The sequence below is a fragment of the Bombus pascuorum genome, chromosome 16, assembly GCF_905332965.1.
Source record: "Bombus pascuorum chromosome 16, iyBomPasc1.1, whole genome shotgun sequence".
Taxonomy (NCBI): domain Eukaryota; kingdom Metazoa; phylum Arthropoda; class Insecta; order Hymenoptera; family Apidae; genus Bombus; species Bombus pascuorum.
Window position 1 is genome coordinate 1,903,576 of NC_083503.1, and position 20,536 is coordinate 1,924,111.

Sequence of the window (20,536 nt, forward strand, 5' to 3'; positions counted from 1 at the left end):
GTTGTTTGCACGGAATTACAGCTCGTGATACTTCTAGAACTGCAAATGATTGTCGATCCGTTTAAAACTCCACTCTCATTACATTAATTACGTTTTGTATTTTTAAACTTACTTTCCAAATGTTTAAAAAATATCGCCAAGCTTCGCTGCAACGAAATTTAATTAGCGACAAAGCTGCGCCTGGGAGACATTTTTCCTCGAAAGGCAAAGACTTTCCTCAAACACTGAATAAATTCTCGTAAAGTTCCGCTACTAATTAACAATTCTTTGATTCTTAAACGCGTGTTTGCTTTATAGATTTATCCTTGTTAAAACAGCGCTTTGGAAACTTTCTTTCCTCCTTTCATTACGATGGAACAAGAATGGCATAACACAACAATGCTTGAAAAATGGCCGATAAAATGCAACACCTTTGCGCAGGAACCGGACAAGTCGAAATGTTAAAAGTTGCGGCGAACGAAACTCAATTGAATGCCACTTGTTTAAACAACCACGTTGAGATCTTAGATTTAGGAAGCCATAGGCAAATGATGGAAGAAATGGGATTTTTCAAAAATGTACCTGGAAGATCTTGTCTCGCGCCAAAAAATGGGAATTTCAAGTGAAATATTTTCTTCCTTCGCATCCATTTACTTTTGTTCCATTTTCTCTCGTGTTGCTCAACCAGTTTCCCAGATAACTGGCGCGTATTTACTTCCCTGTGGCTGATTCTTCTTTTTCCGAAGATATTTTGAATCGACGTGAAGGAAACGTACTCGAAACACGTTAACATTAAGATTTCAGAACAAAATACATTTTATATGTACATTTTAAAACAAAAGTGCACAAGTGCTAAACATAGTCGATTTTTCTTCCCAAAGATGACATCGGGCAAGTGGAAAAATTGTCGTGTTGTCTGATAGTCACAGCAACTGCAGCGCACAAAATATGTGAAACTTGGAAGAGCAGAATATTTGTAAAAGAATTTTTGCAACATAGAAGCTTCAAGCAATTTGACAGGCAAATCGTAAGCACGGAAAAGCAACGATCGAGGATCTGTTGGCGAATATTTCATATCTCGATCGGTCTTTTGTCCCCACGTTGGTTTCTGGGCCATTTGCTCCCCTGTTTTCCACTTCTGGCCAAACACGGTTCAACGGCAAACCGATTTACATTTTGATTTAATTTATTCCATCGTAAACTCATAGCGCTCGGCCGACGTGCACGTGTGTACAAACCGGGTCGCTCGGCCGTCACACGAGCGTGTGGCATCCGCGCTTTTTGCGGTGAAATTAAAAACGTTTAGCCGCTCGAAATTGAAAGCTTCCGTGCCACAGGTTCGCAAGAATACACACGCCAGCTTCGTGTATACTTTTGTCCACGTAAAATAGCCGATAAACTAATAAAATGAATTTCGATAAAACTATTCCAGTCGCCTTACTGAAAATCGATCCTGCGCAGCGTTCTTTTTCCAATCCCCTGCTCCTCTGTTACGTACAGTTTATCACGCACGCTATAAACATTTAGAATGTAGCGGCACTCGATAGCAAACTTTCCAACGGTTTCTGTCCCGTGGCTCGCTACACAAAGACCCTATTCTTCGGATAAGATGATTGTCAGATGTCGATACATCCTCGCGGAATATTTTCAGCTAGCCCAAGGACCTGCTATAAGTCTTAGGATTTATTTAGCCAGGGTTCTCCAAAGGGACAGACAGTCTTTCTCTTAGCAGTCCCTGAACCTATCACCTCCTACGGGAAGATACGAGAGATCTGCTTCTCTCGCGTACGATGCTTCCCGCTAGCGACTCTCTTTCAAGGACAGCTAGCATTCTTTTCCAACCACCAACACAAGAATTAGCCAATTAACAACGGCGTCCATTTCCCTCGCTTTCCGAACCAAGGCTTTCCTCGACGATTCCGATGATCTCGCATCCTAAGACACACCCATCACAGTTTCCCTTCGCGGCATCATCGTGACGGAAAGTCAGTCGTCACGTATCTGTCCGAAGCAATAGTTGGTAGTTGGTAATAATCGATCAGAGTTCCTCGGCGTCTTAGGCAATCATCGTGCGAACTTACAGCGCGCACCAAAACGCATCGACCAGAAGTCGAACTTGCAGTTGCGAATCGCGGACCGCTACTAATAATAACCGCGAACCGCTAATTTAATAATCGCGAGTCCTACGCTAAGTGTACACCTTGAATGTAAATTAATAAGTTTCTATTGTTAAATATACTCAAGTGTTTCTTCCTCTCACTATCACGATCCATCACCTCAAGAATTTTATTTACTGCATACGAGACGTTTTGTCATTAGGTGGTGTTAGTTGCCAACCCCATAGACCCCATAAGGACCACGTTACAAATGGAAGTTTCAGAATAGTTTCGCTACTTTTGATGGCATCGCGTTAGCTTCGGGAGAAAGTTTGTCGATGGTAACTGCAATTATTTCAATTTCACGTATTATTTATTGTATTCACGTGTAACGAATAAATGGTAAAGGAAAGAGGATTGAAATCGAGCGAATTAAGCAGCTGGCTGTGTTTCACGAACATACTCGTCGTAGCTTACGTTTTAGGAACTATAACTTTCACAGGTGACGATAAACAATACACCTATTCCAGATAAAGAGTCAGTCAGATGACTCTGGTCAGAAGATTGACATGGAAACAACATATCTTAGATGAAACCAAACTCAAAGCAAAATTTAAAAAATTCTACTAGTTCCAACTTAAACACGCAAAGTAAAATTACATTATACAAGGCCATGTTAAAACCTGTTTGGACCTATGGGATCCAACTATGGGGAACAGCAAGTAATTCCAACATAGAAGCTCTTCAACGATTCCAATCGAAAACCTTAAGATCCCTAACAGATGCACCTTGGTACGTCACCAACGAAACGATACATCACGACCCACCATCGAGATACCCACAGTTAAGGAAGAATTATCCAAATTCAGCAATAGACACAGCACAGGAGTTAACAACCACCAAAACCCTCTAATTACTCTAATTACACCTTAGACCTAAGCACTAGATTCAAATGTGTAGTCCATCGATTGATTTATAATAGTTTTGCTTGTATAAGCATTATTCGTTGATTTTTAATATTTTTAATAATCCTACTGTTCGTTGATTTATGATAATTCTACTTGTAAATTGTATTATTAATGTTTTATAATAATTCTATTTGTATAATCTACTATTAATTTGATTAATTGTATCTATTAATTGTACAATTTAGTTTGTCTAAATGTTTTATTTAGATTATTAATGTTTATTATTAATGTTTTATAATAATTCTATTTGTATAATCTACTATTAACTTGATTAATTGTATCTATTAATTGTACAATTTAGTTTAAGGTCTGTGACAAAATAAGAAAAATTTGCAAATGGTTGAAAATAGTTAATTTTTCTTGTTTAACCAGCCATGCTGTTTCCTTCTATTTTTTAGAATTAAAAAACATGATAGCACTAGAATCAAACATACTATAAACACTTATTAATCATGCCATAGTACCACGTCAGATAAATTTACTTAAAATTCTCTAACGAGAACTGATTGTAAAATAAACGCAAATAAAAAAAAGAAAACGTTTTAGGAACACGCTTTTCAAATAGATCGCAACAGCTAACGAACAGTGTCGAACGAATGAATTAATTAGCGATATGAGATTATGCATAAGAAATAATACAAGTCTGATAAACAATTAATTTGAACGGCGAATAAAATAAAAATTGCCTAGTTAATAAAGTAGCTTATTATTTGTTATTCGATAAAAAAATATTGTTTGCAGAGTGTCGAAAGAGCGCGTTGAAAAAATTCCGTGCAATTCTTCCACGTCAAATGAACGTCGTGTTTTGTCATGTTAATACGTGCAAATGTGTAAATTTAATTTTCACGAATTACAAATGCGCGGTTCACTAAATTAACCATTATGACGTCACATTGTACGCTTCTAACGCAACTGTACGAAATTCGTTATCATTTCCATTTACGCGTAGCCTGACGTATAATGTCTGTCACGTACAATTAATTTCTCTTAATTAACATTCTTATCGAAAAATATTATATATCGTAAATTTGAATATTTGTACATTTGATTATCGTTCTAGCGTACCGAGTTATTTACATTCGACGAATATAGTTCCCTTTGATAACAGATGGAACAGAGGAATTTGTTAAAATTCGTACAACAGCGGCAGGAAAATGTAATCTTCTTGTTTTACCGGATAAAAGAATCTCGGTGTACATCTGCGTCTTTTATTTTTTGACGAACGAGTTTCGCCGATTAAATTGTTTGCCACGCTACGCTAGTTCCCCTACATTTTCTATTTCTACGTAAAAAATAGAAGCAAACAGCACGGCTGGTTAAACAAGAAAAATTAACTATTTTCAACCATTTGCAAATTTTTCTTATTTTGTCGCAGACCTTAAACTAAGTTGTACAATTAATCAAATTAATAGTAGATTATACAAATAGAATTATTATAAAACATGAATAATACAATTTATATACAAGTAGAATTATTTATATACAAGTAGAATTATTTATATACAAATACAAGTAGAATTATCATAAATCAACGAACAGTAGGATTATTAAAAATATTAAAAATCAACGAATAATAACAAGCAAAATTATTATAAATCAATCGATGGACTACACAAGCAACAAGAACTGTTACAAAAGCGACATCACGAGTACGTGATGTTTGAAAATGATCACAGTGTTCCCGACTTTCGACCAAATTACAGAATTGTCAAAATTAATAATTTTACTTATATTAAATTATTACAAATGAAGATTACACATAGAATCATCAGAATTTCAGGAGTTTAATTCTACGTATCGTATTATTTTTCGACTGATTCATCGGGCTATCTTCGTCGTCCATTTTCCAACACTCGAAACGTGTACCTCGTGTGATTTAAGAGCGTCAAGTCCACCGGTAGACCACCGGCAAACGGAAGAATAAGAAGGAAACGACGAAAGAAGAAACCTTTCTGCCTCGATGGCCTGAGAAAAAAAGCAATTTCGAAAGTAGATGTCGAGGAAAGCAATTCGAAAGCACGGGATCCCGACACCTTCGCTACCTTTTTCGACATCTTTAGTTCAACCTGCCGTGAAAAATTAATAACGTGGTATTATTGGACACGGTCAGGGTCGACTGTTCCAAGGAAACTCCATCGATCGGGTTTTAATAAATGACAAGCATTTTTAGGAAAATTCACGCCACGTTATTTCGCTCTGATCCTACGATTCTTTATCCTCCGTAAAAATCCACTGCACTTACGTTTCGCATTCTATCGAGCTGGAGTTGTTTCCTAAATTTGCATTTTTCTCCTCTTCGTTTCGGCCAAGTTCGCATGGAAATGTTTGTATAATTCATTGCAAAGTTTGGAGCACAGTAAAATGATTTTCATTATACAAGACTTCTGTTGAGGAAAGAAAAGAATTTTTCAAAATCCGACAGACATGAAAATTTCTCTATACGTCTATGCATTCGTCATAGTGATTTTCGTCTTCAATTAGTCAATTAGGCTTGGTGCTATAGCCACCTCGTTGATGTCACTTGTGACATAAATCTCGCCGTGGCAAGTTTGCAAAACTGGACGGAAGCTAATGGACTTGGATTTTAAAAATATTTCAGAACTCGATCGAAATTCTCTGTAAAAGAGTCTTCTAATTTGTCTACAGCAGCTTCTTTTCTAATTGCGTAGCTTCGTAGCAGAAAGCAATCGTTGTGGACGAATCGAAACGAGAGAAGGAATCAGAAACGAAACGGAGAAAAGAGCACGTCGCGCAGATATTCAGAGCAGTTTGGAGAAAACACCAACACCACGGGACCGAGAATAGCCTAACGTTTTAAAGGATTCGATCTTCTCTTCTCTATGCGATTTCCATCGTACTTTTGTCGTTGCGAGTGTCAAAGGATGGCGCACGAGAAACTTTTTCGTGCCTTCGAGAAATCGCGACTATTTTTAACAGGATTCCGGTCGTCCATCTCCTTATGTCCGCGGGCTGCGACCTCTTATCCTTCGACTTGTGCCACCCCCTAGGGATACAACGAGAGAAGTCGAAACGTTCCTTCGATCCTTCCTATCCTTTCCTCGTCAACTTCTTATTTCCTGCTACGTGGCTTCTATTCCGCTAACGCGCGACAATTCCACCTTTCCTCGTCCAAAAATTCCTATCTAAAGTTTAACTGCTGGGAGTTTCCCTTTGCAAGTCACACCTCGCTGGGAAATTATCAGCTGGTTTGTATATTTGGTCGGATTGCAAGGATATGGTCGAGTCGGAATGAATTTCTCTCGGTTCCAAGTGACCAGGGAAGGTAGGTTGGCTCGTGCTGTGAAGTAGGCGTATGTTGGTTTATGGTGAAGCTTCGTGCAATATTATTGTAAATAATGTGCACCAGGCTGCGGTCGAGTAACACGTACAAGCGGGCACGAGGAATCCTTGTGAAAAAATAAAAAGAAAACGTAGGACGAAATTGGCTCATTCAAGGTTTCGTTTTTGGGAAAATCGAGTCTGAAAATTTGTCAAGTATTCCTTCGATTATTTAGTCGCGTCTAGTCTAACTGGACAAATTGTAAAGTACAAATTAAATAAAAAAGAAATTATTGAACGCACAAAATTAACGCTCGCAACGTTGAGTCGTAAGCCACGTCTGACTGCGATAATTTAGATAAATTCCAGTTGGGTTGCTTAGTCTCAGCGCCACTTAATGATCAAATTATGTTTCGTCATTGTATAAACACAAAGTGGAGCACATACCTCTACATATGAGCTTCTTGTGGAAAATATTTGAAATTTATCTTGAAGGAAGTATACGTACGAAGTTGCTCTCGAAAATATTCCAAATTCATCTTTGAAGAATCATGGTCGAGTTTTCGTGTACAAAGTTGCCAAAGCATTTCGAACCCGCTAATTCTAATTTCCATGGTGTTGGTTCTTTTGTCTATCGGCGAAGTATATCTATGTCGTTGGAAATGTGTGAAACAGCAAGCGAAATACAATAAAGATATTGTTTCGTCAGAGTTCGTGATACGAATGCAACGTTTGAATCGTGAATTCAGACTCCGTTGCAGTCTCGTGGCCAGCGAACCGTACATTTTCTCCGACTAATCTGATCATTTCGTCACTATCAGAGTCCATTGTACATCCTCGAATATTATCACGAAAACTATTGTATATAGCAGGGAATTTCAAAGGCTATCGATATTTGATATAAACGCTCGCTCAGTGTTCGCCGAGCATTGTCTTCTACCCTAACTCGTGTCAAGTTGACAGTGACGCTAAATTATATTAAATTCGTAAATTACATGCAAAATCATCGTATCATCCTCGTTAGACGATTAGAATAATTATACAGCGCGATTCATTTTTGTACCTAACTCCTGTCAAGTTGACAGTGACGCTAAATTATATTAAATTCGTAAATTACATGCAAAGTCATCGTATCATCCTCGTTAGACGATTAGAATAATTATACAGCGCGATTCATTTTTGTAAGAGTTTAACGATATTTTATAGCAAAATGTATAATTGTCTTTTACCCTAACTCGTGTCAAGTTGACAGTGACGCTAAATTATATTAAATTCGTAAATTACATGCAAAATCGTCGTATCATCCTCGTTAGACGATTAGAATAATTATACAGCGCGATTCATTTTTGTACCTAACTCGTGTCAAGTTGACAGTGACGCTAAATTATATTAAATTCGTAAATTACATGCAAAATCATCGTATCATCCTCGTTAGACGATTAGAATAATTATACAGCGCGATTCATTTTTGTAAGAGTTTAACGATATTTTATAGCAAAATGTATAATTGTCTTTTACCCTAACTCGTGTCAAGTTCACAGTGACGCTAAATTATATTAAATTCGTAAATTACATGCAAAATCATCGTATCATCCTCGTTAGACGATTAGAATAATTATACAGCGCGATTCATTTTTGTAATAGTTAAACAATATTTCACATCAAAATGTACATATTAGGTTGGCAACTTAATTATAATAATATTAGGATATTGTTAAACTATATTAATGTAATCATAATGACAAATAATAATAAATAATTTGGTATAATATAATCAAATATGTTAGTATAATATTATTAAAGCGTTTAAACAGGTGATGTTCCATGGAAGATTCCTAACCTCAAAATATTGGGTTGGCAACTTAATGATAATAATATTAGGATATTGTTAAACTATATTAGTGTAATCGTAGTGACAAATAATAATAAATAATTTGGTATAATATAATCAAATATTTTAGTATAATATTATTAAAACGTCTAAACAGGTGATGTTCAATGGAAGATTCCTAACCTAAAAATATTGGGTTGGCAACTTAATGATAATAATATTAGGATATTGTTAAACTATATTAGTGTAATCGTAGTGACAAATAATAATAAATAATTTGGTACAATATAATCAAATATTGAAGTATAATATCATTCAAGCGTCTAAACAGGTGATGTTCCATGGAAGATTCCTAACCTAAAAATATTGGGTTGGCAAGGCAACTAAGTGATTGCGGATTTGGCCATTACCACCCCATGACAGAAGCCGCAATCACTTAGTTGCCAACCCAATATATACATTTTCATGTGAAATATCGTTAAACTATTACAAAAATGAATCCTGCTGTATAATAAATAAATAAATAAATAAATTTGTACAAGTGTAACTATTAACTATCGTAATTAAATGTAACTAGTAATTATTACAATTAAATCTTGCCAATGTAAAAGTTGAATCTCTCGTATGTTTCATTGATTGTTGCCACAGCCACATACACCGGGTGTCCAAATATTTATGCACACGATATCATCCACCACTTATGTGTATATATATAACTTATGTTATCTAGAGACACGATCGTCATTTCGTTCCCTGATCGAACGAGGGAAATCTTGTTAAGGAAAGGGATCAAGGATTGCGTTTAGGGTTATTGCTCGAAGGAAACCGAACGATTTAATCCTCGTCCAGGTTCTCTGATCCGGCTGCAGGTACGAGGTATTGTCTTTATCGACGTTTTCGGTGAAAATATGTCAAACCGATATTTCGAACGACGGGGAGTCGATGCTTTCAACTGTCGATTAATTTTTAAATTTATGTCAATACACTGGAGGTTGCGATCGATCAGCAGCTTTTATTTGGCGCGCTCACTCGTCTTCCGCATCTGCGATTACCGATTTCCGCGTCCCGACGGTTAAGCAAATAGAAAAAATACCTGAATTTCATCAGCTTATGGGTTTCTTCATTTGCTAAACGCAGCGAAGTAATGAAAAACCTGGTACTCAGATTGTATAGAAAATATGCTATACATTTGTATTATTTTTACGCTGCACGTTATTATTTACTACTACAAATTACATACAGGGAACGTACATGGATTTTAGTTTGGTGTAAATGATATTTCTTCAATTCTGAATTAGTAGGCTGTAATATTAATTATCAAGTTTCACGCGAACATTTACCACATGTTCGTAGCACAGATTGCTTCAAGTTTTCGTTCAAGTTCGGATATGCGAGGAAACACGCAATCGTCAGAAGCGGTTTCTATAATCGACCTTCTATATGGCCACTTATTCATATAATAGCAACTTCTTCATCTATGTCATAAATTTAGCGCGGTTCGCTAACCTTCGCGCACAGTCTGCACACAAGTTAAAAAAGAAGAAAAGAAAAGAGAAAAAGGAAGGAAACGAATAAGAGCAGGCCATTGCTCTCCGTACTTAAGGGAAAGCGCGAATGAATCAATATCCAATAAATCGGCAGACGAGTAGCTACTCACCCTGCAGAAGCTGGTGATGGAGGATATCTGAAACAGAAAGCAGAAAGGAACGATCAATCGTTGGAATACCAAGCGAAATAGCACAGCGATAAATAATTGGATCTCCAACTTCGAGACCGGATCATCGTACCGAATATTCGCACACACTGTAAGTCTCCTTTTGATTATGGCTTGTCCAATGACTTTGTAATATAATAAATATGATATAACGTAGGAATAATAGTGTTTAACACTAGAACTACCACACCAGTCACATCGATTGCTTTTACAATTTTATTTTCAAATTCCTACTTCGTGTTATATTTTTTCCGCAATGATGCAATGACTTTCCCAACGATAACTAAAGGAATAATATAATGAATTTTATTTTGTTTTTTATGTACCAAACTGAAAATAATTTTGTGTCGAGGCTGCTTATACCAATAGCAGTGAAAATGACTGGTACTTGTCAAAGTGTACAGGAGTCCTGCACTCTGTTTATCGAAGCCCAATTAACCGGCTTCCTCGTTTTCTACAACTTGCCACACGTTTTCAAATTTTTATCGCGTATCATTCCATATGACGATATCAGACATCAGAAAAATTCCAGATCGATCGCTGGATCGCTAGATGTTGACACTAGAAATACCACAGCAGTCAAAGCAACTGATTCTACAATTTTATAAATGTGCCAACCCTCGTTTAGGGATGATGATCCCAGATGGATTAAAAATAGCAAAAATGAAAAAATGAAAAAAATCAATGAATGTAAAAATATTGTATTATTATGTACTCTTTAAAGTCATTTTCACTGGTGTTGATACAGGTAGCTTCGTGTTAGCGTGGTGTTGAGTCATCAATTGGAATAATTCGTTCGAAAGCGTGCAGGTCAGTAAAGATTATCAAACACGTACAATTAATAAATTCTATCATTCGCGAGTTTTAATTGAACTATCGATTGGGAAATATTGGAAGCTTTAAATGTTGCTAATTCGAAGAATAGTGTCACCTCTCGTACAATCGGAAGGAATATTATTATTCAGACGTTATAAGTACAAATAACAAACTACCAGTAGTAGTTTCTTCTCTTAAGTAACTGGAGCAAGTTTGACAATAGAAGAAACGGAATTTTGCAAGTAAATTCCCTCATCCTCCGGGTAAACTCGTGCCGTGGAAATCGTCACGAAACGATGATTAAATACAAAGATGGAAGGGAGAAAGCGACCGAACTTCGTCTCGTATATATATAGATACTGCGGAAGAACATTTTAATTAAAGAGATCCGTGTACGCCTAATCTTTTAAAAACAAGCTGCATAGCTCGAGTGGGAAGAGGGCAGCGAACGAATTGAAATTCAAAAGTCGTCTGCAGACAGAAGCGTCGACGACGAAGGAATAAGGAAGCTTTTCGAGGAGCTGGTCGCTAGGCAAAGAGGCTGCAGGAGCTTCTCTACGAAAAACTTTCGTCCTGATTATCATAAGAAGTTTCGCGATGCTCGAAAGAAAAGAAAAAAAAGAGATCGGCCGTTTTACGTATTCCTCGACGTTACAGCGACCGAACTTGTGTGTACACCACCACCGTGGAATTAGATAACCGAGCTGAGTTGTCTTCGAGCGTCGTCGCTCGCACGCTTTTGCTAATGGCGCGCTCTTTTACATTCCTCGCGATCCTCCGTTTTGTAAGTTTCGTCTGGCAAAGGGGATGTGACAGGAGGGCGGAGGGGCGGTTTTAAAACGCCAGACTCTCTAGGTCAGCCGGAATTAGACGCGAATATAGGAACAGTGCGGTTTGGGGTAGTTGCTTAAAAAATACACGGTGTCCTAGTTCTTCTTGGGAAAACGGTGTCAGGGTATCGTACGAGTGGAGATAAGAAAAATGTTGTATAAGCGTAGCCTCGTAGATGTTGACACGTAATCGAAGGCTTTGCATAGCAGCCACCAAGCAGCTGCAATTCAGTACACGTACAGGTGTATGTACTTGTAGATTTTGTCATTTTTTTTCTGTCGTTATTTGTCAAATGTATTTCTTCATGGGCATAGTAATAATAATAATAATAATAATTGTAGATGTTAATAAACGTGAATAAACTGTATATGCTTCCAGAAAATAAGACATTTTTCATTTCAAAGACGAAATGATTGATATTCTTATGTTGCACGGATTGTCTGGGCGCGTGAAAGAATTCGAAGCGATCGATGTTGCTTAATTTAAAGTAATTTGACACACAGTACTTCACGCGTTACGTACGATTAGCCATGAAATTTAATTCGCTACAAGCGTCTGATCAGAGAGAAATGCAAGGATCGTGCGATTCACCGTGTATCGATCTTATTAAATTGGTTCCAGCTGACCCAATTTCCGACGTTTCTTCGTAAAACGAATTGTCCCCGTTTCAGTTTCAACTCTTACTCTCGCGCTCCTCGCAAATAAGGAGAATTAAGCCGAGACAAGTTCGTTGAATTTTAATTTAACGAGTGAAATCTGTTAGGTCAAGGGCGAGAGTATTTTACATTGCAGAAAGCTGTTTCGTTAAATGTTAATTAACGTTCAGATCTACCATCCGGAGAATAAATCAGAGAGAACATAGGCCATTAAAAATAACTAAATGCGTTCGTCTTCACCTTCTACCTTCCCTTCCTTAACATATCTTATTGCTGCAAGTAAATTACTTTATTCTTAATCCAAGGAGCTAGAGAAAATGGGAAAGCTCGTTTCACTATTTTCATTCTCGCCCCCCTGCTTTTTCCTTCCTGTTACTCGTTTCTACGTCTACCGTCGACTTTTAAACTAAAGAAATTTCACCCCCTCGTGCTTCTTCTTACACATTTCATTTGCACCAAAATACCACGACAAACGGGAAATTAGAAAATTACATTTGACGCGTGGCGAGTTTAAATAAAAGTCTACGTCAACCAGACATTCTCTATTCCCCTTGCAATTTTTCTATTTCCCGTGGACAAGTATGGAGATGAAAGGACACCGGGCCTCCCCTTTGCAATTCTTTGGAAAATTCCCAATACTGTAGTCTTCATAAATTAACGCAAATATAATTGTCCGAGACTTGAGATAATGAGCTTGGGCTCCAGGCGACAACTAGTCGCCCAACGTAGCTGCGGTCACGGGATGAACGTTTTACCTAACAGAGGTATAGAATAATTGTATAGCTCTCCTTAAAAAGAATAGTTGTAGCGGCACTCGACAGTAAACATTCCAATGGTTTCTGCCCCGTGGCTCGCCACACACAGACCCTATTCTTCGGGCAAGATGATTGCCAGCTGTCGATGCATCTCCACAGTACATGATCAGCTAGCTTGAGGACCCGCTACAAATCTTAGGATTTAGTTAACTAAGGTCCTTCAAACGGACAGGCAGTCTTTATCCCAACAGTCTCTAAATCTATCACCTACTACGGGAAGATACGGGAAATCTGCTTTCCTCACGAACGACGCTTCCCGCTAGCAACTTTCTCTCAAGGGCGGCTAGCATCTTTCTCTAACCACCGACATAGAAATTAACCAATTAACAGCAACGTCCATTTCCCTCACTTTCCGAACGAGAGTTGTCCTCGACGAATCCGATGATCTCGTGCCCTGAGACACACCCCATCATAGGTTTCCTCCGCAGCATCACCGTGACGGAGAGGCACATTCTCGCGCGATCTCGTCAGCGGATACTTCACGTTTTTAACCACGAGTCCGACTTAGACCTTGGAAGAAAGTATGTTTGTCATCCCGTTGACCGCGGATTCGTTATCCAACCTAGGACCATTGTCATCAGCGTCTAATCACCGCGGTCACTTGTCGATTATGTGATACTCACACTTGTGCTAATCAACGTTACCTCGATTGTATAACAACGATGGCCAATTCCAGTGAAGATTCATTACACGCCCCTACCTTTAATCATAACGTTAAACCGACATATATTTAGAGGCTACAAAAGGAATTGTGAGATAACAAACAACGTTTGAGGACAAATAGTGTTTCCAAGACGTCTAGGGCGCAATCATGTTCAACGCTACGAACGTTCGAGAGACTCTGCGCGGGAATAAAAATTCATTTCAAATTTCTGATTTCTGACTGTGAAGACATCGCGAACCGAAACAAAGTAGGAGAAAATTGTTTGAACAACAAAGAAAAGGAAGAAGCATGGCCAGATGTAATACAACTTTCTCAGTTGTCAAACGACCATTCACATCGTCCGCTATCTCGTTACACCGTAAAATGATGCGATATTAAAAATCCAAGCTGCGATATTAAAACTAGGGAACGAGATACTCTCTTTTTCTGGTCGATCGGAATGGGGCGAAATAAAAATCGAGAGGATTAAAGGAAAAGTAGCATCGCGGTAATAACAATGGTTGCTGGTTGCAAGCGTTGCTCGAATACCGCTGGCTTCCCACGTTTTAATGAAAGTCCTTTCTCCGAAACGTAATGAACTTGACCGAACTTTATCGTCGCGAGTTGATCAGCGAATTTAATCGGCCGCCAGCGAAGCGGATAACCGATCAGAGGCGAACAATGGACTTACCAAGTTGCCTGGTCGTGGCGGTAGTTACGTCATAACTGGCAAATCAAGCTCTGTCAGGCGTGTGCATGTACGCGAGGGCTTGTTAAAGTTGTTGGAAATTTTTCTTATTTCGAGAAACTATCGCGTTAAGGTACAGCGAGTAATCCGTTTATTGAAAGTCAGTCAGACGTATGAATATAATTGTTCGCTTGTAAGGAATTATACAGGCCGTTTAAAGGAGAAACCTAAGGCTTTAAACATCGATAATTCGATGTTCGTTCGCGCGACAAGGTAAAAGATTGGAATATTAAGAGACATGACGAAAGCTAAGTAAAAGTTATTTTACAAAATTTTATTGGAATAACGAACAACGAATAAAAATAAAGAATCGAATTTTTGTTCACCATCATCGATGAACAAATATCCGATCGAACAAGAACGAGAATTTACTCGAATAAGAATTCAGTTGAAGAGAAATTTAATCGCATAACTCGTTCGAATAAAATGATACATTGTGGATAAATATTTCTGTGTTACATCGTATGTGAGGTATATATTTTCAAGCCTCGTCGTTCATTCGTTGCAATATTGGCTTTTATAACTAAATTTTTGCCAATACCAGATTAGAAAGTTTACCGTCGCTTGGTAAATTATTCATCTGATAAATTAATACTCGGAACTGTATCGGTATATATTTGTACAAAATTAAGTGAAAACAAACAATTACTCGTATTATAATTCCAATAATTCTGCGATCCTTGTTCGAACAAATATAGAAAATAATTTGTTACGGATAACAAGTAATTATTCCAGGGAAAAAGTATTTTCACTATTTCCACTGATATCAACTCATTCCGCTAATTATCTTAGATGTTTATTCAAAATAATTTGAACAAAATGCTGTATAGTGACTCTGGTGCAAAGTAATTTATTGCAATTTAATATAATGATAATAATTAATAATTAAATAATAATAATAATTAATAACGTGACTAAGAACTTGACGTTATTGTACTGTATCTTATATTTGCAACATGCAAACTTGTTGTATCTTAAAAGTACATGGACAGCATGAGAAAGCACTATAAAACAAGTATGATAAAAGCGTGAAAAATATTTCACATCGTAACCCAACCAAACTACGTACGTTAGCACGTGACAGTTAAGAAGCTAAGGGTTTAATGTAACAGGAGTTGAGGAATTTTCAAATCATCGACGTTACAGCTGCCTTCTACACTCGGTTATTTAATTACAATTATTTAATTACGTTTTATCTTTAATTTTCTAACGTAGCTAGATTTTCAATTCGCTTTTAACATTGTTTATTTTTAATAAATTTATCGATTCCGAATATAGTGTTTAATGGTTTACGTGACGTTCGATACTGATTTATCAAATATCATTAACTGACGCGATAAGCCCCGCTCTGATCGTGTACTAATACCGTTAATTAATTACATTTAGAATTATTATCCTGCGGTATAATCGCACATTCATTTACGTTTTAATGTCAAATATACATAATTAATCACTAATGACAGAGACGAGAGAGATATACATATTATCTGCCGTATTATTGCTATGTAATTATAGTTCATACAGAGACTAATCTGAGCGCAGCAATGTAATCAATTTCATTATTTATAACGATGTACTTCCAAAAAACCTGTGTTAGTTCGTAAAAACGTTACGTGTATACACATCGATTTCATTTCGGTTTTCATTTAACTATAATTATTCATATTCGTCGTACAGTTAACTACGCGTTAACCAGTTAGCTGTTTTTGACGAGTATACTCGTCAAGAAGAGACGACATTATTTTGTATTACAACGAGTCCTCTCAGTAAGAAAATTAAAAAAACATTAGTTTCGTTACAACCTAATTTTATATTGCAACAGCCACGCATATTCTGCGTTTGACGAGTATACTCGTCACGAAGAGACGACTCTACTTTGTGTTACGACGAGCGCCTTCGATAATAAATTTAAAAAACGAAACAGTCGTTTCCTTGCAACTTAATTTTATATTGCAACATCCACGCATATTCTGCGTTTGACGAGTATACTCGTCACGAACAGACGATTCTACTTTGTGTTACGACGAGCGCCTTCGATAATAAATTTAAAAAACGAAACAGTCGTTTCCTTGCAACTTAATTTTATATTGCAACATCCACGCATACTCTGCGTTTGACGAGTATACTCGTCACGAAGAGACGACATTATTTTGTGTTACGACGAGCCCTGTCGGTAACAAAATTAAAAAAACAGTAGTTTCGTTACAACTTAATTTTATATTGCAACAGCTACGCATATTCTGCGTTTGACGAGTATACTCGTCACGAAGAGACGACATTATTTTGTATTACAACGAGCCCTGTCGGTAACAAAATTAAAAAAAAACAGTAGTTTCGTTACAACTTAATTTTATATTGCAACAGCCATGCATATTCTGCGTTTGACGAGTATACTCGTCATCGCTTACTTTTTGTCACGCGCTTTTCAAAGACGGCGTTACGTTTAACTGGTTATATACCGATTATTATCGACTAGCTAATAGCAACACGTCATACTCAGACTGCGTTTCTACAAATTCAAATATTTATGATGAAAAATATGCGAAAATAGACGCAGAAAAGGGATAGAAATATTCGAATAAATATTTCCCTGGTGCAAACGCCGTAACAAGTATCGTGTCGCAGATAATCTGTATATTTCCCACGCTACCTACATCTGGCACACATTTTCCTACACTCGCATGTGCCACGAAAGCGTACGAATTCGTAGTCCGCTGGTAGGAAAGACGTGTTCTTTAGAAAGCGGCCGAAACGTCGCATGTCGTAGACCTCCGCCTTTCCACTCAATAAACCAAACTTCCTTCAAATTCGCCATCCGAAAGCTAACCTTGAGGTGGCTGAAGCGAACAGATGCTGCAGCCCGAACATCCCCTGATACCCAAGTTACAAGTTAAAGCCGCGCCTCGAAAAGACAGATTGCGCGATCTCTCGCGTGTCATTGGTCCGGCATATACATCCGCAATGTATATTCCGGCCCGAGTGGCAATCTCTGTGTGCGCGTCTCTGTCGCCCTCGAGAGTCACGGTTATCGTGGCATCTCGCTCCCCGCAGCTTCTTTATGCCCGAGGAGAAACGCGACGACCGGAAGCAACGGCTGAGAGCCGCGCGCCCGGTGACACATCCATCCAGAAAGAGACCGGAAAAGGGATATTTCGGTAGCGTGTGTGGCCGTGGTGCGCGCTCGGCCAACTATAAATCAACGAGCACCAACTCGGCTTCAACTTATGCATCGATACGTATCCTTCGTCGTCGCGACGCGGCAAACTCACGGAATACCTGGCAATATCGTATCGAACTGTGCCATCTTCGGCCAGTTTTCCTCCCTCGAGGCAAAATCCATCCAACGAAGCAACGAAATAGCGACGCCTCTTACGTAACGCGCGCGATAGAACGAGCGCGGATTTTTCTCGTTTGGATAATTATGTAAGAAGGTGAAAAATGGTTGACACGGGAAATTTGCACCAGCACTTTTTTTGGATATCTCTATAGAATAATCACATTTTGCTGTGGAATATTATTATTGTTAAATATATTGATTGGTAAATATATTACATCACATAAAACAGGAACTCGTTGCAACCAATTCGCATGTCCTGACAGGATCAATCCTATTAGAAACTCGTCAAAGGAACGAGCTTATCTTACTCAGTGTACCTTGGTCCTTCTAATTTCTTTCAACGCAATTGCAATTTCAACCTTCCACAAGGCAAACTCCCATCAAACACGTCCAAACATCTGTCACACGCGCCATTCCTGTTTCACTACTCAACCAATCGCTCGATAATCTCACAAATATTACACGCACAATGTCAATTACATATTTAATAACTATATATCACACACACACATATACAAACGTCTAACCAGAGCAAGCAACAACCCTACTCATTCCCATTCAATGTCAAGCCTCTGCAAACGAGACGTAGCTTTCGCTTGGCCTGCGAGTGACACGCGTGCACCTACCCCACCCTGCGCACACCCTCCGAGTACTGTTCTCACCTTTAACGAGTACAGTTTGTCTAGAATTCACCTGCGCGATGGTGGGGGTGTCTAGACATCCAATCTCTTTGCCCTCTTCGTCGCACGCGCTGCGACTTGCATTAGCGTTCACGCCGGAAGCTGCAGCCACCTGGGGCGTACACACGCGATCGACGGCTAAGATTCGAGAGATTTTTCCTCACGAGACCGCCTGTACGTCGCGCCAAGTGCCAAGTGCCAAGTGCCAAATGCATATAGGGTGGTCGAATTATCCGAATTACAGACAGATAGTGCTAATGGTGACGAAACTATCGACGCTGAAACGTAGACGATGGCGGGAGGGTAAATCACAGACACACTCGACAGTTAGCTGTTCTCGACGAGTATACTCGTCGTGGCTTACTTTTCAAAAGCAAAAGCTAAAGTTTTCAAAGAGCAACGGACAACTGTTAATTATTGAATTGACAGTCAAATGCTGTGATAGATACAGACGGTTTACAGCCATGAAACACGTAGCAAATGTTTCCCAGTTGCCTGGGACACCCTGTAGAGTAAATTGTACAAGTTTGCCTGCCTGGCGCGGAAAAGGACCAGCTTATCGATACGTGGCGCCGGCACAAAGAAATGGCGGTGGTGTAATGCGCGTACACGCGTTCGGCAAACGAACCAGCAAGAGGATGGTGGAAACGTCTGGTGAAATTGAGCCCGTGTTTGTCTTTTGGCAAAGGTGGAAATTGGTCGACGAATTTCTCGCGCTGCAATATCGTTCAACCGTGGCCAAGATATTCTCGAGGATTTAATGGTATTCGCGAGGGGATTAATGATGGTAGAGCCGCGGTTTTACTTTGGACTTACAGAAAGTGCTAGCGATCAAGGGATTAACGGTGCGACGAGGGTATTGGAATTGGAACGTCGGAGAAGCGTGGAAACGGAAAAATTGATGTGACGAGTTCGGTATAAGTGGGAAGTTGAAACATTAAAAATCGAACGACTTAAGAAGCAAACGTGAAGACTATTTTTATTATTTGCATACTTGCGTCGCTTATCGCTACGATTCTATGGACTTTTAGCTTTACGCACTTGGAGAAAGAGCGAGGAAAGGATACGAATTTATCGAGGAAATCAAGTTTGAATAATTTAGTTTGTCAGTTAGGAAACGAAGTTTGACGAAATGAACTTTCACAATATAATGCTTGTAACTTAATTAGGCGTCAGAGTAAACTTACGAGAGTTCTTTTAATCCTTTTTCAATTTGAAAAATTGCAAAATACTGCGACGAGATACTTTATCATGAAAATAGATTCTTGTCAAAAGAAGGAATATCTACTTAATTTCATTAATATTCAGGCACTTTGTTCCTCGCTAATATTTCTTCCCTGTAATTCTCTATTATTCGACAATTTTCTTTCTAATTGCAATTATCTGCAACGATGTACTCTACGCACTGTAAAATAGTTCAAAATGAACGTTCTTTATTTTTTTAAATTATAATTATAATATTATTAATATTTTTAAAATTAGCTCCTACATTGGTATTTGTTAATTTTAAATTTATTTAATTACACATTCATCGTGCTGTGTTCATTTTTTTAACCCCAACGTGATTGGCATTTAGGATTATCACGTAGGTTTAACATACGACAGTCTCCAAAGCTAAAATAAATCAGTTCGACGCTTCTATCTTTTTCTATACTTTACGCGCAATTTACATTTCTTCTCCGTAAAAAATCGCTTTTTATCTTACGTCGTTTACAATTCTAATTCCTCGATTATTATGATACGGACGAGATAACGAGGTACGTTCCAGATGATTGTCTCGGATGTTAGGCTGAAAAATAATTCTTCTGCCAATGGTAATAACATTATGAATTAAGATGAATCTCGTTAATATTCTGTTCTGTCCTTGTATTTTCCTTATTGACTTACCGATGGAATAAATTTGTCTGCAATTTCCATAAAATTCTTCTTTTTCTACGTGCCGTGGCGTCGTATTTGAAAGACGCGTGAACACGTAAACCCGATCGACCCAGTTTTACAAGAATTTATAATTCAGACTGGACTATCGTAACTAATATCCTGAAAAATGAACGGAATATAGTGCGAAATAGATTCTAACAGAATTCCACGTAGATAAGGAACAATACTTCGATTTCTTCTTTCTTCGAATTTTCCATCCACTGTA

At 38.2% G+C, this 20,536-nt stretch overlaps 1 protein-coding gene across 10 annotated transcripts in view; it reads right to left on the reverse strand.

Annotated features, from left to right (window-relative positions):
- Window positions 1-20,536, reverse strand: part of LOC132915224 (neurexin 1) — a 622,298-nt gene that overhangs the window by 272,714 nt on the left and 329,048 nt on the right. For all 10 annotated transcript variants that reach the window (XM_060974986.1, XM_060974985.1, XM_060974982.1 and 7 more), the window contains one exon: window positions 9,811-9,837. In XM_060974986.1, coding sequence (XP_060830969.1) covers window positions 9,811-9,837 — 27 coding nt within the window. The remainder of the gene's footprint in view (window positions 1-9,810; window positions 9,838-20,536) is intronic.